Raw genomic sequence first — 27,192 nt, forward strand, 5'->3', positions numbered from 1 at the left:
AATTCATAAGTCATCCACATCATATTGGTGAAGTTTTAAAACCCAACACTCCCATAGATCATTTGTTCTCAGCAGCTAATGGAGCAGGAAGCAGACAACTCCGTTTTCTGTGTAGTGGCTATATCAGGTACTGCAGTAGATCTACAACCCATTTGAATGGGAGCTAAGCTGCACTGACACAGTTCAGTCACTAGAGAACAGCGCTGTCTGCTTCCTGCTCCATTCTCTGTGTACTAGGTGCTGAGAAGAGCTAATCCATGGGATCTGATATTAAGGAGGTCATAAATATGCTTTGGCAGGACAACCCCTTTAGGGTGAAGCAGCGCTATTACTATGAGTTGATATCATAGTATGTACATTTACTGAGATACCGCCATTGTGTTACACTGCCTTATGCTTAGTGTGGTTTTGAGGGACAGGTTTTCTTCATTTCTTACTGCATACAGATTCCTTTGTGAGAATAAAATGACTTCTATTCCAGTTTTATTATTTCAAATTTACAATAGACTGGTGGACAAGCTTACACACTTCCTTCTCTTCCTTATATAACACCAACATATTCTGTAGCGCTTTACAAACACCATCACCTGTCCTCAGAAGGGCTTGCGGCGTATTCCATTCAAAGACTATGGGACTGACAGAAACAATGAAGTAGCGCCAAGATCTAGAAGTTGTCAGACTAGCAGAAAAAATGGGAATTTAACCATATTTTAGAAATTAATTTGAGTGAATTCTTATGACAGATCCTGAGAGAACAGCAGAGAACTGAAAAGTAACAGCACAGGTCAGACTTCTAAAGAAGATGTTACACATGTACATGACTGCGTGAACATAGCGGGGCCGTGACTGACCAGTATGGACGGCACACAGATGACATTGGTGAGCCACCCTTGCCTCCACAGCCCCATTCACTGCTCTTAGTGAGCCCGGGCCACACAAAAGATAGCTATAGGACCTGTCCTGAGTCCTCACTGCTGCATACATGGGCCCATGATCATACATAGGCCATAGAAATGAATGGGTCAGTGTGCTAGGTGTGTAAAACATCTGCATGTAGTCTATGAAAGAACAATGTAATGCCTCAAGTGAAATCCAGACCAGGTCCCGAGTGACCATAAAGCCCAGAGTTGGGAAACTTGTCTCCTTATGCCTGTAAGGACATTAAGGGACTAAATCCAGCGACGATACAGGACTTAAGAAGGTCATGGAAGAGACCTATAAGATTATCAGCTTAACTCAATATACAGTTACAGCGCATGCTATATTTGGTTGAGACGTTAATAGACAACTAGAATGTAAATAATTGGTTTTGTCCTTAGTAACTACCAATGAAATGATCAGAAAATAAAAATAGAATATAAGATATATGTAATATAAGAAATACTAAGGTTGTCCTGACAGTGTATGGTGAGGGGTCAGAATGGCTTAAGTCTTTACTCACAGATCCCCTGACAGTCCAATATCAACCCTATACCTTAAAGGGGTTGTTCCATTATGGACACTTATCCTCTATCCACAGGACAAGGGATGAGTCCCTAGCTGGAGCCTGACTGTAATCTCCATAGAATTGAGTATCAGTCATGCCAGTGCACTGGCGCTCAATTCACAAGGAGGCTTTAGGGGGACTTTCGACTGGGCCCCAGTGATTGGACATTTATCCCTTGTCCTGTACATAGGGGATAAGTACCCCTTTCGCTGGGCTCGGTGAGATCGGGCCATCTATGTGTGCAAGATACCCCTTGGACTGTTCCGGTGGCTATTTTGGAGGCTGTTCCCCTACCAACCGCTCGTTCTCGACTCCCCACGTTAGCCCTCTTATACAAGGTATGGGATAGGGGGAAGAAACTGTTAGGTACTTGTGGCTTTACTACATTTACTCCTCTGTGGCATAATAATCGCTTGATTGAATTTACTGTGCTAACGGCCTTCGAGGGGTGGAGGGATAAGGGTGTCCTGTCCCTTAGTCATATCGTAGATAACGGGATATTTAAAGAGGACCTTTCATCAGATCGGGCACATGCAGTTTTATATACTGCTGGAAAGCTGATAGTGCGCTGAATTCAGCGCACTGTCGGCTTTCCCGATCTGTGTCCCAGGACCGTAGCGCTTTAGTGTCAGAAGGGCGTTTCTGACAGTTAGCCAGGAACGTCCTTCTGCCTCGCGGCGCCTATCGCGCTGTACAGTGTGAGCGGGGAGGAACTCCCCACTCACACAGCACAGCGCAATAGGCGCCGCGAGGCAGAAGGGCGTCCCTGGCTAAGTGTCAGAAACGCCCTTCTGACTGTAAAGCCCTACGGTACCGGGACCGATAGCGCTTTACACCGGGCACAGCTCGGGAAAGCCGATAGTGCGTTGAATTCAGCGCACTGTCAGCCTTCCAGCAGTATATAAAACTGCATGTGCCCAATCTGATGAAAGGTCCTCTTTAAGACCTTTGCAGACCTTCAGAGTGATTTTTCTATACCCCAGGTGTGGTTTTATCAGTATCTTCAGCTTCGTCATGCCTTCCATGTTCAGACTAGACGTACCCTCCTGACAGTTGGACTACACCCCGCACTGCAACATACTCTTATGGGATCTATTACTAAGGGAATGATATCTACACTGTACCGACAGTTATTAATGGCATACTTGGAGGATTTCCCGGACAAGACTAGGAAAAGGTGGGAGGGGGATGTTGGTGTGGTGGATGAGGAAACCTGGGGAGATGTGTTAGCCATAACCCCAACACTGTCCCCTAGTGAAGCACAGAGACTGTCTCATATTTATCTCTTGCATAGGGTCTATAGGACTCCACAGAGACTGTTCCATATGCATATCCATTCTGATGCCAAATGCCCCCGCTGTAGTATGGAACCCGCACATCTCCTGCATATGATGTGGGAGTGTCAGGAGTTAGCCAATTACTGGAGTCAGGTACTGTCCTTGCTTGGCCGGGTGTATTCTATTGCACTTCTGCAATCACCATTAGTTTGCCTCCTAGGTCTTTTGGGGGAGGGTGTGGACACGGAAAGCCCGGATTTTATAGGGTTGTCCAGGGTATTATACCAGGCAAGAAAATTGATTGCTTATCATTGGTTGGACCCGAGCCCTCCTTCTCTAGTGGAATTGATATCTAGAGTTAATAATACTATTAGGCTGGAGAGGGGCGTATATATACAGAGAAAGGCCCAAACTAAATTTGAAAAAAATTGGGGAGCATGGTAGGACACACCTGGCCTTCCCTCCCCGTCTCTCACTTCAACTTTCTCTGTTTCCTTGATCCCCTGAGTGCTATTCTTTACATGGAAATCAAAGGAGGTTCGGGAGATTTAGCGGGGGGTCCTAATGGACTCCCCCCCCCCCCCCCCCTCCCTCTTTATGTGTCGGATTGTGTCTCCATATTTACTTTGAATTGTTGTTGTGTTGCTGTTGTTTTGTCGATTGTTTGATTTTATGTAAAGAAAAATTTGTTAATAAAAATTATTTGATTAAAAAAAGTACCCATATTGGCACAACCCGAGTCCCGCAGTGTTAAAGAGGACCTTTCACCACTTTTGAGCACATGCAGTGTTATATACTGCCAGAAAGCCGACAGTGCGCTGAGTTCAGCGCACTGTCGGCTTTCCCGATCTGTGCCCGGTGTAAAGAGCTTACGGTGCCGGTACCGTAGTGCTCTATGGTCAGAAGGGCGTTTCTGACCATTAGCCAGAGACGTCCTTCTGCCTCGCGGCGCCAATCGCGCTGTGCTGTGGAGCGGGGAGGAACGCCCCCTCCCTCTGCTCACACAGCTCGTCCATAGACGAGCATTATCAGGAGAGGGAGGGGGGAGTTCCTCCCCGCTCCACAGCACAGCGCGATTGGCGCCGCGAGGCAGAAGGACGTCTCTGGCTAATGGTCAGAAACGCCCTTCTGACCATAGAGCACTACGGTACCGGCACCGTAAGCTCTTTACACCGGGCACAGATCGGGAAAGCCGACAGTGCGCTGAACTCAGCGCACTGTCGGCTTTCTGGCAGTATATAACACTGCATGTGCCCAAAAGTGGTGAAAGGTCCTCTTTAAGGAGGACACAGACGACAAATTCCCCTAAAGCCAGTGCATTTGCATGACCGATGCTCCTTTCACTTCTATGGGACTGCAGGTGCTGTGAAGATTACAGTCGGGCCCCCAGCACACACACACTTATCCCCTGATCCTGCACAGCCCCCTTAAAGGCACAACCCCTTTAATGATCAGACACGTATCATCTATCCACTGTAATTTAAAACTGACTTTATCAACCAATCAGAGCTCGGCTTATATTTTACCAGAGCCATTTAGAAACTCAAAGCCGCACTGTGGTTGGTTGCTATGGACCAATGACATTAACTGACAATTACATGTCCAGTCACTGGTAGATTTATGTAGGTATGTCGGTGTAAGTATGTCAGTGTAAGTATGTCGGTGTAGATTTGTGTATGTCTTTTTAAAGGACAAGGAGGAGATACCTCAAATATGACTAGAGCCTTAAGGGGGCAATGTGGAGTCATCTGTTGGGTAATTCATAGGTATGATCCCACTAGCTACATGACAGACTACACTGAAACATAGAAAGTCAGTTTTAAAAGCTTATGGCTTGTGCAAAATGCCAAATGATGGCCAAATTAAAGGGGTTGTCCAGGATTTAGGATTTTATGGTCTATCCTTAGCATAGGCCATAAATATCTGATCGTGTGTGTGTGTGTGTGTGGGGGGGGTGACAGCTGGTCCAACTGCACTATAGACAACATGCACTATATAGGCTCCATTGCACTATATAGTGGCCCAGCACAACTCATCTCCTATTTAAAGCCAATGGGAGCTGAGCTGCAGTACCGGTGCTGAGCCACTATACAGACAAAGAAGACAAGTGTTTACGGCCCTGTGTTGTGTATAGTACGGGCGTTGGAAGTGGTGGCCCCATTCAGCTGATCAGTGCCATTGCCAGTTGTTAGTCCTCACTGATCAGTTATTTTTAGGTCATAAAATCCTAAATTCTGGACAACCCCTTTAAGCAGGTCATGCCATACATACAAACATTCCAGCCTGGCCAGTGACATTTTTAGCGCAGACAATGGTTGGTTAAAATTTTCTATTTGTCTGACTTTTATCTCAGGTATAGGGGAAGGTTTCGATCTTTTCTTGGCCGGTGCTACCTGTTCTAAACACGTCATGAATCAGTATATAACCAGAAGACAATTCCAGCCAGAGAATATATATATACAGTATAATACCAATGTCATAGAAAATACATTAACTTCTTCTCATGTACGTTTTCCTTTGCGCTTTAAGCCTCTCTGGGCTAAAGATATCTTCTCTGACCTCTGATGTTTGCCTATGGAGTTACTGCGTAGATTTGGAGGAAGTCGTGTAAAGATTGTGCCAAATTTACTTTGGAATGATTCAGATCTTCATTCTGCTAGGAATAAAATGTAGTCTGTAAACTGTGAGTGTATCACAGTCCGGGCACCAGGGTGTATCATGTGTATCACAGGAGGGATTGTTTGTCTTAAAGGACCATGTATCCTCAGTACATGCCTTTTAAAGGATTTTCAGGACTAGTTTTGCTTGCACCGGGTCCAAGGTATTTCCTGTAAACTGAGCTCTGCATGTACAGGTTACAATAGGAATTAATACACTGACAAGGCAAATAACAAGTGCTACAGGTGGTGACACAACGCTGGAGAGCAGCAAACAGTTCATAGCAGCTGCAGCCCCTGGGGCTAATATTCCTGAGGATCCGCAGCAGGGGCAGAGGTGTAACATAAAGAAAAATCCAATGCAAAATCTATAATGGACCCAAAACTACCTTGGGCTTTTTAGCTTAGTGCTATATTTTATGGGGAACCCCCTAAGGGCTACCGCTGCAACCCCTATAGATACGCCCCTGAGCAGGGGTATAAGAGCAGACATAGCATAAGGCTACACACACCTACGACTAAAGATCACTGTGTCGCGCTGCAATTTAATTGTGACTTGATGGTGCTGTGACTGCGACTTCTACAAAAAATCCAGAACTGCTCGATCTTTTTGGGATTAGAAGTTGCAGTAATAGCACCCTCAAGGAAGCAATGTGATTCTATTCATTTACTTTGGTGAAGGAGTCGCAGGTAGAGATGAGCGAACACTGTTCGGATCAGCACGCTCCCATAGAAATGAATGGAAGCACCCGACACGGCAACTGGCCGCCGGCAAAGTGTACGTGCCAGGTGCTTCCATTCACTTCTATGGGAGCGTGCTGTTCGGAACAGCTGATTCGAACAGTGTTCGCTCATCATATTAAAATCATCGGAAACTTGGCGTATTCCATTATAGTCTATTTTATCTGCTTTTTAAGCAGTTAGGGTTAACATCTTTTGGGTCCCCAAGTGGACCTGAAGGATTGAAACCAAATACTAGTGTGAACCTTGTGTTAGTTATGCAAGGGGAGTCACAGCCAAAGTCGCCGCGTAACCCTAGCCTAACCATACAGAACACACACCGTTACTGTCACTAGTACATGCCGCACTCAGACAGTAGCATATAACAGGTGACATTACAGCTGCTGAGGTCCCACATTGCAGAAAAACTGGGAGAGGAGCTTGCTGCAGATATTGAGCCAAACCCAGAAGTGGTACAAAAGGAATGGGAAATATATGTGAAGCTTCTTGTACTTCTCCCGTCTGCTCAATCCACTCCAGGATTTCATAGTCAAAAAGTAGTATGGATATATGGATAGATATGGATGTATCCGAGAGGTTATTGTTCTTACTTTTCATACATTTAGGAATGCATGGCACAATTCCCTGTCCGCATTATCTGTAGTTTGGGATTATAACTTTCCTGCCAATCTGATATCTGGACTAGCAGGTTTCACTTTCTTTGCTTTGTCTTGGTAGCTGGCCATTGGCAGTAAATGTGTTAAAGTTTGTGTTTGATGCACTTTAGCTCACAGACACCTCCCCACCTCTACTTCTTCTACTCCTCCTCTCACATGCTCAAGAACCAGGAACTCTCCGAATGTGAGCTCTAAATCCTTCTTTTACATTTACTTCTCAGGTTTCAGAAAGTCTTGGGATCCAGACACAAGGTATGTACTAAGATGTATGAAGCCCACCACTACATTATACTGGGACAGGTTCAGTGTTGCATTGTTAGCTTAATGCAGACGTGTTGTTAGTTCAATGAATACAAAGTAACCTCAGGTGAAAGAGGATGGACATAGGATTTAGGCTGGAGCTACATGGCAACTTTGTCCATCACCAGAGATCACCTTGTCACCCTGCGGCTCCTTCACCGATGTAAGTAAATGGAGTTACATTGCAAGTCTGAGGGTGCTGTGACAACATAGTTGCAAAAACATCATGCGTTTCTGTTTATTTTTTATTTTTTTGCAACTTGGGGTTACAATACGTTCACATACATCAGTTGGGGGTCGCAGGGGGAGATCGCGATCTTTGGTTGTGCGGTGGGAGTCACAGTCAAAGTCACCTTGTAGCCCTAGCCTTACACTTTTGCATGGTTACAATTTACTTACTACATGTACATATTGACTAACAAAATCATGTATCACAGTGTAAATAATGTATAGAAAAAGTAATATATTTCAACAGTGTTGTCCATGAAAACTGAGAGGGGTTTCTTTGTGAATGTCTATCTCTGGATGGAAGGGGGCCATATACAGTATATATACTGTAGTAATACCACATGTATCATGAAGCAGGTGTAACATTGTAGCAATGGAAGATACTGGGGGGGTGGGGGTGTTACAAGGGTGGATTCACATAGCGCACATTATGTAGTTATCTATGATGCTGTACATCACTGCCTCGCCACAGGACTAACCAGTACATTGATAGTACGAGTCCATGTCTCTGAAGTGAGGGCAGTCCTGAAATACAGCCAGGATACGGACTGTATCTATGCATACTGTAACTGCCCATATGTAGCTGACCTAAGACTTGGGCCACATGCAACGTCAGTTACAAATTGCATTAAAATCGTGCAACTGTAAGGCACCGTGTGATGTTGCTGCATAGATGCGCCAATGATTGCTCATTGGTTTCTTAAAAATTGTAAGTAATTGTCTATACCTGTAAAAATACCCATATATTGAAAAAGAAAATGTATAGTAGGGAAAATTACAGCATAGGTAGTAAAGACAGCAATTGTAGTCTACGGGAGCAGAGTCACTTATTGATGGTGACGTGACATAAAACCAGGCAATGTTGCCTCCCCCCCCAAAAAAAAACAAAAACAAAAAAAAAAAACAACAGCTTTTCTGCAATGTGTGACCTCGGCCTAAACCTCTATAATACAAGCCCCTAGAGACAGGTATAATATGCTGACTGAAACCACCTAGTAAATCCTCAGCGTAGTGCTCATTGAGATCAATGCTTTTCCATTGCTTTCAATGGAAGGTCTATAGAAATGTGGAGGTCATTGCCTGTGCTCAATGTATGCTATACAGACATGTCTGATGTGAGTTACATACTACTTGCCTTGCAGTCTATGATGGCAATGTATGCAATGTCCATAAGATCACAATGTGGCCCCATTGACATTCAATCGATGTGATGTTCGACATGTCTCGCTTTGTAGCCTTAGTTTTGCAAGGGTAAATTGTGTAAGAAATTATAGCGGTGAATTGCATTTTATAGGGTTTCCTTGTCCACAATATAATATACATAACAAAGAAATTATTGTGATCCAAAGGAATGTGCAGCCTTTTATCCAGAGCTTACGTATTACGCCGGTGGCACAGGCTGTGTGTTCCCATGTAACATGGTGTCATTCATCTGCCCACAAAGACTTCACATGATCCTTGTCATGATACAATTACACAGCCATTTCTATAAAGCCCCCAATGTATGTTTTGCTACTGGTAAGAGATCTCATAAGTCTCCACTATCCAAAAATAGCATTATTTACCCCATATGGTGTACACTATAAAAATACATAGAAACCGCAATGTGCAAATTAATGTAGTTTGGTCTCCTCGCTTTCCCCAAAAAATAGCAATACAAAGTGATCAAAAATTTCATACGTGCCAAACATTGGCACCAATAAAGTCTACAACTGGCCCTGCAAATAAAGAGCCCTGACATATATCAGTAAACTAAACAGTAACAAGTTTTAGGCATCAGAATAGGGTGACGCCAGGAAAATCGTTCATTAAAAAAAAATATATATATATATATATATATATATATATATATATATATATATATATATATTAGTAAAAGCTTCAAAACTTCAATACAAATATGGTATTGCCGTAAATGTAACAACCCGCTGGACAAAGCTGCCGTGTCATTTATAATGTAGTGTGAACGCCGTCAGCCATATGTAGTCGGCAGTCTTAGAGGCTGCTTGGCCCATGTCAGTGCAGATACGTATTCCCATGAAGTGTTGCCTGAAAACTATATCGCTATACACTGCTGTTTCACTTTAATAGGAAACTGTACACCACAATCCCACCCTCCCGGGGCGCATTGAAGACCGCTATACTGATGAAGACCAAAATAGTCCTTTCTACAGATGGGAGTCTCTGGTATGAGATAATTTGCATACAATTGTGTATAATCCCAGAGTCCTGATACAGTACCCTATAGAGATGTATGGTACCCTTCAGTGCTGTCATATGTTCTCGGACTAGCTTTTATCTATTTTTGTCATATTCTGCGTAAATCTGATAAACAATAGGAAATTGTGTCATTCTCTATCAGACGCAGTGTTAGGAAGTGTGTCAATTCTTCTAGAGGAGGCTACATATGGTGGCACATGCAGTGCCTATGGATTCCTATTGTTTGCTTGTAGTCTGTCCAAACTGTATGTAGAATGTAGGATTTGTTTATGATCCCCATCCTTAGGGATCACACCCTTGTCTGTGAGCTTCCAAGTATTTTTCGTCTAGGGAACACTCTATAATATGTGTAATCTCTCTCGCTCTTGCTCGTTCTCTCTCCTTTATACTGAAACTCTTGGACTTGCCCTTACATTCTTAAGGTTAGATTTCATCCAATGAGCATGATAACCTTAGGGTGTTGCGTCCAATCAGAATTACCGGTAATATATGATTTATGTATACATTAAGACAAAATGGTGTTGCATGCAAAAACTTCAGCCCTACACTAAAAACTTATTGAGATACACTTACAAAAAGGAGATCTGAGACCAGGTGCAAAACGCACCTCTGGAAAAGTCAGCAAACTATACAAAGTAGAATTATGTTAAAGGTTCTCCAAGGAGCTTGTGAATACTTACTGACTTCATCAGATCCATTCCCTGCGTCACTGCAACTACCTGTGAACATGGATGAAGGGAGGAGGGAGTCTGAATCAGGGGTCAGAAGCAACCTCCTAAAAGCTCCAGAGGAATCTGGAGCTTTTAGGAGGTTGGTTCTGATCCCTGATTCAGACTCCCTCCTCCCTTCATCCATGTTCACAGGTAGTTGCAGTGACTCAGGGAATGGATCTGATGAAGTCACCCAAGGTCAGACCCAACCATGAACCCCTGAGTTCACCTCCTAAAAGCCCCAGAGGAGGTACGTATTTATGGGCAGTCTTGTGAACCCCTTTAATTGAAAAGTGATGGTACCTTGCTGGGGTATTACATAACTTAGTTTATTTTTGTACCTGTGGACAATGACGAAGTGCGTATAATGGGACAACGTCTTTAGTTCTCAAGTCAAGTGGAGGTCCTAGAGATCAGAATCCCACCAGTCATAAAGTGATCTCATGACATATAACATATCCTAGCAATTTACCTCTTTAGGACCTTGCTCAGAACTGACATTTATCATCTCTGGCTAAAAATTGTGTTTTTATTGCCAATGTTTACTTGAATCTGTAAAACATAAACTGGCCATATACATTAAGTTGTAGACTGCTAAATTGGCAGATTTTGGACTGTCTGCTGTTGGTTGTACATAAATCTACAACAGTCTGTCCCATACAGACAACTATCAACTAAATTTGGTCAGAACCAAAATCCTCTGTGTTGGAATTTTTCTGCCGTGTATGGGCTAGAACTCCACCTGAGAACTTCCGTTGAAATGAACAGGAAGCGGGAAAATACCATCTTTTGTACAGAAATTTGTCACAGAATTGTTAAATTCTGTGGCGGTTTTTGTCAAGCAGAAAAAATCTGATTCAGAATCCTGAAGCAAAATTTTTCTGCTTGACAAATTTAACTTCAAAATCTTGTATGTGAATTCCACCAATGTGTCTGTCATTTCCTTTTTTCAGCACTTCTTTAGCGTCGATCAACTTTTGTCATCTGGGGTAGTCGAGCGCTTGTTGGAAGGTTCATGTGTTTGGGGCGCTTGGCCATATGACCAACCAACCACCGTTCATTTCAGATGAGCAATGTCCATGTGAAATCTAATTGTGTATGGCAAGCTTTACTACAGTTTCCTGGCAGACTCTGGTTGTACAGTATGTTACACTGTGATGCAGAGCGCTCATATGACAGGAACCAGGCGTTTACATAGAGAGGCGTGGAGTAAAAGCTGCATGCCCTTATGCATTTCAGTAAATAAGTGTATTCTCATGTTTGACTATTAACGCGTAACTAAACTTTCAGGCAAATTTGATTTATTTTATTTTTTGGCAGTATTTGTGTCAATAATAAACTTTGTAATATACATTATTAATAAATTATGGCTCCTTTCTGTGAAATCCTGGATTTGTCTACTCTTTCCCTTGTTTCTCTATTGAGAGCTGTCCCTGCTTCTCATTGTATTTGGGGTAGGGGCTGTGTGAAGTGAAGAGAAAATGAGGGTGGTAGAGGGTCACTTGAAATGACTATATCTTGGGGGTCTCGTTCCCTCCTGGTGTGTGGTCATCGGCCTTTCGTGCGTGTCATACTTTCTCCATATCATGTAGGGCGCAGAAGACCAACTTTAAGATACTTTCCAGATGGTATAGGGTTCCGGCCCTCCTACATGATATTTACCCCTCCACCTCTGATAGATGCTGGAGATATCTCTCCGACCGCGGCACGATGGCCCACATCTAGTGGGGATGTCCTCTCCTACGCCCCTTTTGGACTGGGGTCAGACAGGTTATTCGGCAGGTGACGGGGATTGACTTGGAGGATGACCCGGCCCCGCTACTTCTTTCCCTGTTCTCCCGGACGTTCCGTAAACCCATCCGTAGACTTCTTGGATTTTTATTGGTGGCAGCTCGCTCTGTCATTCCCAGGCTATGGAAGTCCACGACCCCTCCCTCGCTCATTTGTTGGCTGAATGAGGTTCTTGCCTTGCGAACTATGGAGACCCTGGTAGCTGAGCTCCGCCAGGATGATACCGAGCATCAACAGACCTGGCTTCTTTGGAATCATTTTTATTATTCTGCCGACTTCCGTTCCCTCTTTCCTTCTGTGTCCCCTGTGTAATGTCCCCCTGTGCAGTTTGTCTGTTCAATTTTTCCTTTATTTCCTCTGACAATTGATATTCATATGTTCTGAGGTTTTTGCATATGTTTTGCTTCTCAGCTCTGCTGCGCCAGAGCATTTACTTGTTTCTTGCCCATTCCCCATCTTTCACCTCCCCCTTCTCCACCCCCTTCTTTCTCCCCCAAGTTTTGCCATTATTTGATACTTCTGTACATTATTACCCCCCCCCCTCTGGTTTTGTAAAATTTGAAAAACTTTCAATAAAACTTATAATGTTGAAATGACTATATCTCAGGCGTTATAAAATGTAGAAACCTGCTTTTGGTGTCATATGAAAGAGGAGATTTTCTACTTAACCCTTAAGCACTCTCATGGTTTCTATCCTAATGATATGTCTATGGTAGTGGTGTATGATAGACACCATGCTAGTACTTAAGGGTTAAGTATCCAGTTCTACCTGTATGACATTTGGATATGTATAGCTGCAACTGTGCTATCTCTGGAAACCATACAGGTATTACTGCGTACTTTTTCATTTCAGCAAATGTCCTCTTTGATAAAGCAAGTTTCTATGTTTCATAGTGCCTGAGATTTAGTCATTTGAAGTTTCTCTCCCCACCCCCATTTTCTTTTCACTTCACACAGCCCCTACTCCCTACACCATAATAAGCAAGGGACTGCTCTCAATATAGAAGTGTGAAAATAGGCAGGGTTTCACAGAAAGGAGCCACAATGGATTAATAAAGTATATTACTAAATGTATTACTGACAAACATACTGCCAGAATATCAAAAGTTGTCCGAATGTTTAGTTACACTTCCAAAGCGTCCGGATATAAGTTCATGCACTTGAAAAAGGGCGTGTGAGCCCGAAACGTGGTGGTTTTGTGTTGCGTTGTGCATTTCCTTTGACCAATAAATCTTTTGTGACCTGTGAGCGCTGTCCGTTGCTTCTCTCCAATCCTAGTTACACTTTTAGGCATATGCCATAACCTCACTGGTGGAGGTCCGGCCTCTGCCGACCCAGAGATTGAGCAGGCGGGTATCTTTGAAACTTCCTTTTCATACCATTGCCCCTGTCCACCCATGATGAGATAAGGCGCAGCACAGCCTTCGTCTTTTTCACTGTAGATTTTATTTTTTATTCTATTTTCTTATGCTTTACAGCAGCCACCTGGGACAAAGACACTATGGCATGGAGATGTTCATGGTTAGGAATGGACGTGATTTGTGATCTGTGGGGTCATTGTGCAGCAAAGGGGAGTAGATAAACTTGTGTGTGATGGGTAGATCCTATGTGATCTGTCATACCTGCCTGTGCTGAAAATCTCCTACAGAACAGAAAGTGGTAGTTTAGTATTTAATACCCCTTTAAAGCTCCGGTACGTGACTGTTTGTTTTCGCCGTCTATGACGCCTCTGGATATTTTTGGGCAGGGAAGAAGCAACCTCTTCCCCTCAGGAAATAAAGGTTTCCTACCTCCTCTGCAGTCATTCCTTATGGCTTATGGCAAGATATACAGAGGGAAGACAATGTGAATAGACCAGACAAGCAAGTACTAGGTTATGGGGAAAGATATTTGATGCCGTCAACTGTAAGAAAGATAGGAATGGCAATTCTCTGATCTATATAATTTGTATCTACCCCATCATCTGACCCGCTGTACAAGTACTAGTTGTCTTTTAGTGGAAAACATATTGGCAAAGACAGCTGCTGAAGGCTGAGACAGATTTCTAGGGAGGTAAAAGGACGACCCTAAAATGGAATGAATCTGCTAGTTTTTTTTTTTTTTTTCTGTTTGTGGATTTTTTTTTTCTATTTTGTTCTCTGTACATGATTATTGGGACAGCCATCTTGCCTGAGCTTCTGCTCTTCTGCATTTATTGATCTGCTTTGCGGCATGGTCATGGCCATAGACAGCAATAGTTGAAGTTTATAAGAGCGTTTTCTAGGCATGATCTGGGTAGGAGTAGGTAAGCTGTGACATCATCTAGTGGATGTAATGATACATCAGTGGTGTTATCTATAGAGGTGTTAACGTCTATTGTATTACTGTCTTTCTTGTCAGTGATGTAAATGAGGTTGGTGCTGCAAAGAAAACCCCTACAGGATTAGCAAGTGTCTTTCTATTATTAGTCGTATCGTTCAGAGTGAAAATTGGAGGATGTAGTTTTTTTTTTTTTTTTTTGTTTAATATAGATAGTGGCAAGGAAAACTTGAAAATGTGTTCAACATAAAAACTTGGATTAAAAATAGCCAACTTTTGGTGTTACATTCTCTAATTATTGAGAACATTCCTACAAACTCGCCCGAATAATGTTTTTGGCGATCAAACATAACACTAATTTTTTGGGTGGTGATATATATATATTTTTTATGTAGATTGTGAGCCACACTTAGGGCTCACAATGTACATTTTCTTCCCTATCAGTATGTCTTTAGATGTCTTTAGTATGTGATGGAAATCCATTCAGACACGAGGAGAACATACAAACTCCTTGCAGATTTTTTTTTTTTGTTGCCTATATCAGGATTCGAACCGAGGACTCTGCGCTAACCACTGAGCCACCGGGTGGTCGTATCTTTAATGCAGCACCTAAAATCAGTTTTTGCTGCCAGTACGTTGCCATGTGTAAACAGGATGATATGCTGCTGACTAATGCAAACAATATGGGGTTGGCTGATTTGTTCCTCCACGTATAGAAATGAAGGCTATATGGGAAGGAACATTTGCAAACTGTCCTTTGAAGTTAACTGTAACCCTGATGTGATTGAAAATTAGTCTGACACTCCTGATCTAAAGATGCTCCTGATGTTCTCTACAGTAGTTGATGGTTGGTTTGATATCAAGTTTTATGGTAATGGATTCCCTTTAAGGTGCATTAGGTAAAAATATATAAACTAAAAAAAATCTGCACATATGGACTTAAACTTTCATTGTATGAGCTTTGCAATGTCTATATAATAATCCCTCACGAACACACATCACACCACACTTTGTTTTTCCTTGGTACGTCTAGGTGACATACAACCTGTTTTCAGTCTTGTTCTAGGATGTTTTCAAGGCGACATATAAAGCTGCTGCTTATCGGCAATGCAGGGTAAGTTAATGGCGTTCATACAACGGATGTAGCCAAACAAAATAATCCATTATACACACTAGCATTATACAACAGCTGAGAAAGAAACTTTCTATACAAAAATCCTATCTCACCCCAAGTGCTTTATTCACTTCAATTAGATGTATAATACCCTATAATTGATTGATTTTATTTAGCTTGCTTATATAGGGCCATCATATTCCACAGCACTTAACAGACATTGTCACTCACTGTCTCATATAGAACTCACAATGTAAATTCCTCATCTGTATGTCTTTGGAGTGTGGGAGGAAGTTGGAGTACACCGAGGAAACCCATGCAAACTCAGGAGAAAATACAAACTTCTTGCAGATGTCCTTAGCTGGATTGGAACCTAAGTCCCCAGCATTATAAGGCAACATCACTGAGCCACCATGCATCCTATATGATCCTACTGACGTTTTTGAGAGGGTTAGATGAGCAGATTCTCCTTTATGTACTGTGTTCAGTGTATAGGAGACATTATGGCAGTTTAGGAAGATAAACAAGATAAAAAGCAAGAGAGTTTACAGGAGAAAAATTCCTAAAAATGCAAAGTTTGTTATATATTGTCTAGAAATAGTGTTATTCCTTATGTACACACTATGTACTATTGGTTTATTTAAAGTCTGCTAGGTATACGCATATTCACATAAGTAGAGAACTGTGTATATACTGAATATGTGTTACCTATATCTCCACAGCGTGGGGAAATCGGCACTAATGAATCAATATGTCAATAATCGCTTCACCAACTACTACCGCGCAACAATAGGAGCCGACTTCTTCACTAAAGAGCTGCGCGTAGATGAGACGTTGGTCACAGTTCAGGTGAGTCCAGATCAGTGTGTTCCAGTTCACACATGGCTGATGTTTGTTCTGTCAGGAAAATCCTCACTATCTGGTGTGTGCTGAACAGATGCTGATTTTCCCTTTCCACTGAAATCTGCATATTATCACAGTGAAATGGATGTGCTGCTGTGTATGTGTCTTAAAGGGAATGTTTCAAGTCTAAAATACTGCCGTGTATGTGGCGACAAACTGAGAAATAATCATCTTTTTATGGATATGCAAGTCAGCCTGCAAGTGCACCGAGGGCGGAGCCTGATTTGTCTTTAGACTATTTCAAAGGCTGAAAATGTCATTCACTGCTAAAGGGGATACAGTGGACACCAATTCTAGAGAGAAGCATGACCACTAGCAGCTGTCTGCAGGCAAATTGGGTCCGCCTCCGATGCACTTGCTGGCTGATTTGCATATCCCTAAAACTATAATCTCTGTATAGCTTCATCAGTTTATGGTCACAGGGATATGTTTCCTTAGAAGTAAGGATTTTCTCTGTTTATATGGCTGATGTCCCTGCCACAGCAAAAACATTTACTATTTTAAAGGGTAAGTTCACACACAGCATATTTTTAGTGGAATCTGCCCTAAAATCCTACAACACAACATATGAAATGTTAGTAAGGGAATAATCGAGTGTCACTTTTGTAGATCTGGGATACAGCGGGGACGGAGCGCTTCCAGTCCCTGGGGGCTGCACTATACCGAGGTACGGATTGCTGCTTGCTGGTTTTTGATGTTACATCCCCAAATTCTTTCAATGCCCTCGATGCCTGGCATAAGGAATTCCTGGTACAAGCCGATCCTCCGTCTCCAGAAAAATTTCCTTTTGTGGTCATTGCAAACAAGGCAGACCTAGAGGAACGACAGGTCAGTACAAGTTTTCTTCCCTCATCTTTGTGACATTTGGGGGCACTGAGACACCTGGTATCTTAATTCACTTCTGTATGTTGTGGTGAGGTTTTTTTTGGACTCTACCATCAGATCCAATACTAATTTTTGGGAAAAAAGGAGAGGAAAAAAATGGACTAGGACATGGCCATTGAAACAATCCCAGAGGCCTTGTTCAAACAGTGCTGTTTGTATGTATACCATAATTGGATTTTATTGAGGGATTTTCAGAACAACAAACAGTGCAGGAAAGGCCACGCCCCTAAATCCCTTTTCATCTAATTTACATAAGAATAAAAAGCTGATCTTAATGAAAATGGAGCTGCAATACAGAATAAGACAGACATCTTTGGAAAGCATAGAAGCTACCCTACAAGGTACTGCCCTTATTCTGTTACCAATTTTCCTGATGACTACTTTAACCCTTTGATGCTCTGTGCTCTCCAAACTAGCTTATCATATGTTTAACATGAAAATGTGATTTAGACAATAGGTCACTTCCTGGCGATACCTTCCCTGTACTTGTACCCTATATCGCTAGAAAGCAGACAGTGTGCTGATTCGGTGCACTGTTGGCCTTCCCGTTTTCAATGTAATACTGATACTACAACCACTCACATACGTATATTCAGGCACTTGTTCAGGACTCCTACCTAATAGCAGCAGTTTTGCAGACTGTTTTAGCAGTGAGCATCTTGTATCCATTTGTACTGAACTAGTGTACCTTTCCCTTGTGCAGTTGCTGCACCCATATCCTCGGACGCGCTCCACTGGCAGTTTTCCACCCTAGTCATCACTATTTGCATTAAAGATGCAGAATGGCTACGTGGCACATATACATTGTGTGCCTGACCATATAATAGAGGTCTTACCTGTACATGATGGATGTTGGAGAAGTAAAGAACACTGGGGGGGGGGCTTGCTGTTAGTATTGGCATCCTTTACACATTTACATGCACCAGGTGCTGAACATGATGTCACATGCAGTAGTGTATTGTGTCGAGTTGGTGTATGGGAGTTAGTGCGTACTTACAGTAGCCCAAGTTTTAAGTCGTCTCTCTCAGTTTCTGACCACATTCAGCAAGTTTGATAAAACTGATCATACTTTGTCTACATCAGGACACTATTCAGGAAAATCTCTATTATTTTGTTATAGGTCTCTCCACGTCAGGTTCAGGAATGGTGTAAAACTTGCAATGCAGAGTACCACGAGACTAGTGCCAAGGAAGCCACCAACGTAGATGAAGCGTTCCTAAGAGCCATCAAACTCGCCCTAAAACATGTACGTAATGCTATGCCAAGTAACCATCCTGACACAATAGCGACTTTCACAATCTGGATATACCTAATGCTTGTAAGGCCCCTTGCACACACAAAACTTAGGACAGGTCTTATTTTTGTCTGGTTTTGCAGATATGCTTACACGGCCTTGAATGAGTGCGGTCATGGAAGCATGGCTGATTTCCATGTGCCACCAGCGCTGTTCAATCATGGCCAGCACAAGGGCGGTTGTCAATAGCCATCTATCTTACAGGTTGTGTGTGGTACTGCAGTCCATCTACAGTAATAATAGATTCCCTGCACTGGTTAAACTTTTAGGGGCTGTTCACACAGCAGAAAATGAAGAGGAATTTCTCTTCACTTTTCAGCCATCAGCTCCCTACGGCAGCAAGTCTCTGCAGAGTATTGGTATTCCATTGTGCCTTTCCACCGCAGATTAGGCCTAGATGAAGGAGCCTCAAGCCACGGACACTGCAGCCGTGGCCAGATCTAGCAGGGCACTTACCTTTTCACTGTCCTGCTGCGAACTCTGCCTCCCATTAAAGGGGCTCTAGCAAAATCATGCTGATAGAGCCCCACATATGCGTGCATAGCCTTTAAAAAGGCTATTCAGGCACCGTAAATGTTATATTAAACTACCCCCCCCCCCGTTTTAAAATAACCTAAAAAAAGAATGTGCTCTACTCACGGATCGTGCACGCTGGGCGGGCATTCAGGGTATGTCTTCATCTGCTTCCACGCCTCTTCTTCCTCCAGCGCTCGCGAATGGACAGTGATAGCCTGGGCGCATGCGCAGTAGCTGTAGTAGAAGCCGCATGCTACTGCGCATGTGCCCAGGCCGTTTTTTTATATCAGTGTCTGCAAGCGAGCGCCAGAGGAGGACGGGACCCGAAGACATCAGAGGAAGAAGAGGCGTGGACGAAGATGAAGACACATCCAGTGTGCACGATTCGTAAGTAGAGCACATTCTTTTTTAGGTTATTATTTTAAAACGGGGGGGTAGTTTAATATAACATTTACGGTGCCTGAATAGCCTTTTTAAAGGCTATACACACATATGTGGGGCTCTATCAGCATGATTTTGCTGATAGAGCCCCTTTAAAAACAATAGGAGGCAGAATCCACCCCCCAAATCAGCATAAAATTAATATGTGTGAAATTCCCCTTTATTATACACCCCAGTCCCACATTCATTACTTTTGGAGGTAAAAACTCTAGTTTAATCACCTTTACAGCTGCTTTGACTCTGGATCACATGACCGACTCCATTCTACTGCCGCCTAAGTCAGAGACCCTGAGGACCAGAACGGCCCCGAGGTGTGCATTATTAATAACGCTTATCCAGTGCAGGGAATGTAGTCGTAAACCTTATTACTCCATGTAACCTCCTTAAAGAGGACCTTTCATATTCTCATCAATATGTAGTATTCTATACTGCTAGAAAGCTGACAATGTATTACATACATTCAGCACACTGTTTGCTTTCTCGGAGCTGGAAATATGTCCCCACTGTCAGAACAATTGGCCTTACAGCCTAGTGTCATGGCGGGGCTGTGAGGACACAGGTTAGCAGCTGAATCCCCGGGGTCTAGCTCACTGTTGAGTCCTAGGCCATCCTGACAGTGGCAGATGCTGAGCACAGGGGGATAAAGTGTTTTATGACTTTAGAACTTTCATGAAACAAGCCAAATAAATGCTACAAAACTTAAGATATTGATGTAGCCATACAATAGGTCGCCAATCAGATCAGATGGGGTCATGGGTGTTGAACCCCACTGATCACTAGGATACTGAGATCTGGGCGTATATAATCCATTTTATACATAATACTGTATCAAATCGGTATCACCTCTGGCTTTAGGCAGGAGGTCGGCAACCTCCAGCTGTTGTGAAACTAAAACTCCCAACTTCTACGGAAGTTTGAGAACAGGCAGGTATGCATGCTGGGAAATGTAGTCTCACAACAACTGGAAGTTTCTTATCCTTGCTTTAACCCCTTAGCGACCTTTGACGTACTATTACTTCATGGGAGCTTGGTACTTAGCGACCCATGAGGTAATAGTACGTCATGGTTATAAATAGTCTCCGCGTCTCAAGAGACGCTAACTGTAAGAAGGTTGCTGCTGTCCATGACAGCAGACAACCTTCTCCACGTGAATCGGGAGGTTTAACCCCCTCCCTGCCACTTAGATTGCTGAAAATGACCGATCTATTCAGATCGGTAAATTTCAGCTTTCCGGCAGCTTTCCGGCACAGATCATTGGATCTGCGCCGGCAGATGTCAGTAAAAGTGACAGGGATTGGAGGTATACATACCACCAATCCCTGTCGAGTGTTTGGGGGGCGTACAGTGGCGCCAACCCTCCAGATGTTGCAATTGGTTGATCGGCACGTGTCACGGCCGATCAACCAATTGCAGGCCTGCAGGACAGTGTTAACCGGGGGTCACTTTGCTTCCCATGTCAGTTCCCCTGGGACTTGCGAGCAGAATAGACCTCCGTGCTGCCCTGTGAGCCTTCTGTGCGTTACCGCTGCTGCTGCGTGTCTTCAGTGACATATTTGATCTGATCAGAGCTCCGTCGCTGCTGCTGCCAGCCACCCTCTCCTGTCATTCCTAAAAATCTCCCCCCAGCCACTCCACCAGCCACTCCACCCTCCCATCCCCATTCCCATCCCCTTCCCATTCCCCCTCTCCACCAACCTCTGATCTCACGTCTGGCTGCATCAGCTCCTAAAAAGTTCTGCAATCTGCACCTAGCCAGTGGGTGCAGAACAGAGCCTCCCTCCCCCTTCTTCCTGACTGCTGGTAAAATTAACACTTTACCAGCAGAACTTTTTTTGGAAAGCCCTTCTTGGGTTTTTTTTTTTTTTTAGTTTCTGCAATAAAGATATAGTGTGTGTGTGTGTGTGTGTGTGTGTGTGTGTGTGTGTGTGTATATATATATATATATATATATTACACACACTTCTATCTGTATTATTGCAGTTCAATTTTAGCTAGAAGAATTTTTTTCTAAACTCAGTTTTTTTCTAAAGCGCAGTGATCAGTAACAAACGTTACTGATCACATCTGTACTTTTTTGCGCACTTTTTTTCTAGTTAGATTTAGTAATAAAATATATATAGACTGCTCCGTCTATTTTATATTTTATTAGTTCAATTTTAGTTAGAAGAAAAGAATCTCTTTTTTTTTCCTTTGTGCTAAACTCAACACAGTGATCAGTAACAAATAAACGTTACTGATCACATCTGTACTTTTTGCGCACTTTTTTCTAGTTAGACTTAGTAATAAAATATATATAGACTGCTCCGTCTATTTTATATTTTATTAGTTCAATTTTAGTTAGAAGAAAAGAATCTTTTTTTTTTTTCCGTTGTGCTAAACTCAACGCAGTGATCAGTAACAAATAAACGTTACTGATCACATCTGTACTTTTTGCGCACTTATTTTCTAGTTAATTCAATTTTAGTTAGAAGAAAAGAATCTTTTTTTTTCCTTTGTGCTACTCAGCGCAGTGATCAGTAACAAATAAACGTTAGTGATCACATCTGTACTTTTTTTGCAGGTTTGTTTTTTTTTTTACATCAAATACACGTGTTAAAGCACAACACACACCCCACACTTTGAATTTTCAATAAAGTTTCAAGAAATAAAGTTTTATATACTCAAGTAAAACACCACACACACACAAAAATGTCCCAACAGTCCCAATCATCCCAAAGAAGGTTTTCAGTAGAAGAGGCGTACGCCATACTGGCCTCTGACACTGATACCGCCAGCGAGGGAGAAGAGGAAAATGCCCCATTTCTTTATTTTTCCTCTTCTTCCTCCTCCTCATCCAGTGATGAGCAACCCCAAAGGAGGCGCCCCAGAACAATTGCTGATTTAGTTGCCACACCTGTAGAGCCCATGTGGACCCCACCACCAGAAAATTTTGAACCTCAGCTTCCTGACTTTGTTGCCCGGTCAGGAATACAAATTGAGACTGAGGGCTTCAGAGAAAATGACTTTTTCAAAATCTTTTTCTCTGATGAGTTTGTAGATCTTATGGTGGCCCAAACGAATTTGTACGCCGTACAATTTTTGGAACAAAATGCCACCTCTTCCTATGCCAGGCCACAGAACTGGACCCCAGTAAATGCAGCAGAAATGAAGATTTTCTGGGGTCTTATTCTGCATATGGGCATAGTGAAAAAACCTAAAATTCGTCAGTATTGGAGTACAGATGTCTTGCACAACACTCCAATCTATCGAATGGCTATGACCAGGAAGCGGTTTGAAAGTATCCTAAAGTTCCTTCATTACAATGATAATTCCCAGTGCCCGCCCCAAGATGCCCCAAATTTTGACCGCTTATACAAAGTTAGGCCAGTTATTGAACACTTTAGTACCAAATTTGCAGAGTCCTACATCCCTGATCAGAACATTGCAATTGATGAGTCTCTGATCAGTTTCAAAGGGAGGCTAAAATTCCGCCAATACTTGCCCAGTAAGCGGGCACGGTATGGCATTAAAATGTATAAGCTATGTGAGAGCAGTTCAGGATACACTTATAAATTTAGGGTGTATGAAGGAAGGGACACAATGATTGAGCCCCCAGACTGCCCCCCAATCCTAGGAGTTAGTGGGAAAATTGTGTGGGATTTGATGCACCCACTGCTGGACAAGGGTTATCACCTCTATGTAGATAACTTTTACACCAGCATCCCACTCTTTAGATCCCTGAGTTCCAGAGGAACTGCAGCTTGTGGGACTGTGCGCAGAAATCAAAGAGGCCTCCCTAGGGCACATATTGCGCAGCCCCTCAGAAAGGGTGAGAGTAGTGCCGTCTGCAATGAAAATATGCTGCTGGTCAAGTATAAGGACAAGAGGGATGTTTTTGTACTGACCACAATTCATGGCAGCGGCAGCACCTCTGTCCCTGTGCGTGGCACCAGTACCACTGTCTCCAAGCCAGACTGCATCCTGGCATACAATAAGTACATGGGAGGGGTTGATCTATCTGATCAAGTCCTAAAGCCCTACAGTGCCATGCGAAAAACAAGAGTGTGGTACAAAAAGCTGGCCGTGCACATGGTTCAGATGGCATTGTATAACGCGTACGTGCTATCACGATGTGCAGGCCACACAGGAACTTTCCTTGAGTTTCAGGAGACAATTATCAAGACCCTGATATTTGGGGACCTAGAAGTGCCAGGCCCCAGTACTTCTGAAACTCAAGGTTTCCGTATAGTACCAGGGCAACATTTTCCCGGCGAAGTCCCCCAAACTGCTAAAAAAGGGAAAAACCAAAAAAGATGCAGTGTGTGTTACAAAAGAGGAATAAGGAGAGACACCACTTATCAGTGTGACACCTGCCCTGATAAACCTGGCCTGTGCATGAAGGAGTGCTTTAGAGTGTACCACACTTCCATGGAATATTAATTTTAGAATTTATTTTCCATGGAATATCGCCTCCTTATACCATCACGTATTCTGCACACAATTACTTTCATCCGGTTATGCAGTAATTTCTGCAAAATAAATTGCCATACAAGCTGCATCCAAATGTTTGCTATACTTGGGTGCAATTTAACACTGACGTCACTGAAGTCAAGGGGTCTAGTTTCCAAAATGGGGTCACATTTTTGGGGGCTTTCACTGTTTTGGCACTTCAAGGCCTCTGCAAATGTGACATGGTAACTAAAACCAATTGCAGCCAAATCTACCCTCCAACTATTGTTCTCTCCCACTGTGTGACCATACATCACTTTACATACACATGTGGGGCATTTCTGTTGTTGGGAGAAAATGCTTGACAATTTGTGGGGTGCATTTTCTCTTTTAACCCCTTGTGGAAATGCAAAATTTGGGGTTAAAGCAACATTTTATAGCAAAAAATGTTACTTTTCCTTTTGTTGGGCCAATTCTGCTACACTCCTGTAGGGTCAAAGGGCTCACTATACCCCTTGATAAATTCCTTGAGGGGTCTAGTTTCCAAAATGGGGTGACATTTTGGGGGTTTCCCCTGTTTTGGCACCTTGGGGGCTCTGCAAACGGGACATGGTGCCTGAAAAGTATTCTAGCAAAATCTGGCCTACAAAATCCAATTAGCGCTCCATCCGTTCTGAGAGCGACCGTGTGCCCGTACATTAGGGTACCAGCACATACGGGGTATTGTCGTGTTCGGGAGAAATTGTGTAACAAAATGTGGGGTGCAATTTCTCCTTTAACCCTTAGTAAATGTGTAAATTCTAGGGCTAAATGAATATATTAGTGACAAATTGAAAAATGTAAATTTGACCTCCATTTTGCTGTAATTGCTGTGAAATGCTGAAAGGGTTAAACTTTCTAACTGCTGTTTTGGATTCTTTCAGGAGTGCAGTTTTTAGAATGGGGTGACGTTTGGGGGGTTTTATTAGAGAGGCCTTTCAATTTCCCTTCAGAACTGAACTAGTCCCTTGAAAAATGTGTTTTGGAAATTTTCTTGAAAATTTGGAAAATTACTGCTTGACTTGTAAGCCTTATAATTTCTGAAAAAAATGAAAGGGTGCTTAAAATTTGATTGCCACATAAATATGAGACATGGTTTAATTATATTTATGAAAAATTTTGGGTAGTATGACTTTCTATTTGAAAGGCTTGCAATTTCAAAGTTTGAAAACTGCATTTTTTTTCAAAATTTTCACCAAATTTCCTATTTTTTCATAATTAAAGACAAAACATATTGTCGAAAATTTACTACTGACATGAAGTACAATGTGTTACGAAAAAACAATCTCAGAATCACTTGTGTAAGTTAAAGCGTCTCAAAGTTATTGACATTTAAAGTGACACATGTCAGTTTTGAAAAAAGAGGCCTGGTCCTTAAGTCACTTTTGGGCTGTGTCTTTATGGGGTTAAAGGGGAACTAAAGTTTGTTAGCAAACCATTTATCATACAGGTCACTGAGGTGTTCTGTGTGACAGGCCCCCTTAACCCTTTATTCTTCTCATAACAGCTCTGCTTATTTTTTTTTTTCTTCATTCCTGAACCGCAGAAGCTACCAGGAAACTCTGAAGAAGAATCTACAAGTCTATTAGAAAAGCAGGATAATAAACACAAGAAATGCGAGTGTTAACTCCTTACTGACTCCACCACTGGATTTTGTCATTGAAGTCTCTGTGTAGGCAGCTTGGACGGAGTGCACAACAGCAAAGCTTCTCGTCTACAATGTGAGCCACAAGTTACGGAACGTTCTGCAATCTATTGGACAAAATAACTTATTTTATTGCTTCATTAACTTAATATTTTACAAGTTTAATAAACTGTCCTAAAACTACTTCAAAGGGCTCAATTCCGAAACTGGATTTTTTTTTTTTTTTTACTCCAGACCCCCCATCCCAACCATAAGTGAATGGAAATTTACACAATGAAGTTTTTGTGGCAAAGGCAAATTCCCAGTGACCCAGTACTATATTTACTTATCCTTTACATAATATTAGGGGAACAATTTTATCTTACAACCAATACTAGTTCTGCCGGTTAAGGGGATCTAACATGCACAATGTTTATGGCATAGCCACAGGAAAGGCCATAGACATCAAATGGAGGCAGATCGCAACCTTCACCCCTGTTCAGATGGAGACGAGAGACAAATGTCCCCCAGCTGCTGGGATGGGACAAGCGTTTGCACATGTGCAGCTGTCCAGTCATTGCTACTGCTGTTCCAAAAACCAAGAGTGTGCTTTTCAGCTCCCCTAGAATGAGTAGAGTTGTATATGTGTGGCCACAAGTGTCTTGACCAGAAGTATCCTACCTGAGATATTTATAACCCGTGAACACGCCATAAATGTCGTAAAGAAAGTCACTCTGCTGTTCTCTCTGTTAAGCTAATGCCATTGCTGGGAAGTGAAAAACCCCAAACCTAACAAACAGCTGTGTGCCAGTTGTAAGACCAGGCACCAACCAAAGACTAAACCCTTAATGTGCAAGTCCCAGAAAAACCTTTATAAAAGCCCCAGATTGCAAAACCATTCCGATTTGTTTGCAACATATGGAGTTCCGGCTAATGTCATCCACAAACACTGCTGTCATTACAAAAGCTTGAAGTGTCATTGTAAATCGCAGTATGTCAATTACACCTAAGGAAACACGGTCACTATTATACATATACGGTAAATGGCAAAGTCCCCAGAGGAAAAACGCTGTAGACCTTCTGTGAAAAGCACTGTGGGGTGGGGGACCCCAAAAATCACAATGCAATTCCACCATGGTCTTTTCTACAGCACTTTTTGGCTTTAGCTCGCTAGATGGAGCCTTATCCACAAGGTTGCGTTCACATGGCTGAATAAAGCGTGACCAAATTCCGCCACTAGCCAGGCAGCATTTTTACACTGTATAAGAGGAATGGGGGAAATTCAGGTTCAACCCGCAGATATTCAAGAAATAAAGATGGTTTCCAATTCACGTTCCTGAAGACAGCCAATGCACGGAAAGTTGTCAAGGCCCGAAAACATACGTCCAAGAGAGTCAAAGTGTAAAAAGTCCAGCGTAAACTTCTTCTATAAAATTTAACTTTTAATGAAAATACGATTTAAAAGCCACAAAAGTTCTTCAGCAAGCATTAGGCATAGATGGGGTTATGCAGCGAGTTACATTTTATAGAAGAAGTTTATGCTGGACCCTTTACACACTGACTCTCGAGCATTTTTACAACTCC

The 27,192-nt window shown here is 42.6% G+C and overlaps 1 protein-coding gene across 1 annotated transcript; it reads left to right on the top strand.

The window, feature by feature from the left end:
- The first annotated feature begins 6,976 nt into the window (after nt 1-6,976).
- On the top strand, nt 6,977-25,644 carry LOC142185181 (ras-related protein Rab-7a-like). The gene is made up of 6 exons (XM_075260459.1): nt 6,977-7,069; nt 15,431-15,478; nt 16,201-16,327; nt 16,991-17,209; nt 18,387-18,512; nt 25,531-25,644. Exons 2-6 carry the CDS (start codon nt 15,432-15,434, stop codon nt 25,609-25,611), a joined length of 600 nt encoding a protein of 199 aa, XP_075116560.1. The 5' UTR covers nt 6,977-7,069; nt 15,431; the 3' UTR covers nt 25,612-25,644.
- Nucleotides 25,645-27,192: the final 1,548 nt, after the last annotated feature.

This window comes from Leptodactylus fuscus, chromosome 11 (assembly GCF_031893055.1).
Source record: "Leptodactylus fuscus isolate aLepFus1 chromosome 11, aLepFus1.hap2, whole genome shotgun sequence".
Lineage (NCBI taxonomy): Eukaryota > Metazoa > Chordata > Amphibia > Anura > Leptodactylidae > Leptodactylus > Leptodactylus fuscus.

Excerpts from the sequence above, each read along its gene's own strand:
- LOC142185181 (XM_075260459.1), top strand. The coding sequence starts at position 15,432 with ATGTTTTCAAGGCGACATATAAAGCTGCTGCTTATCGGCAATGCAGG. Across the intron at positions 16,328-16,990 it reads AGACGTTGGTCACAGTTCAG|ATCTGGGATACAGCGGGGAC; the intron begins GTGAGTCCAGAT and ends TCACTTTTGTAG. Across the intron at positions 17,210-18,386 it reads CAGACCTAGAGGAACGACAG|GTCTCTCCACGTCAGGTTCA; the intron begins GTCAGTACAAGT and ends ATTTTGTTATAG.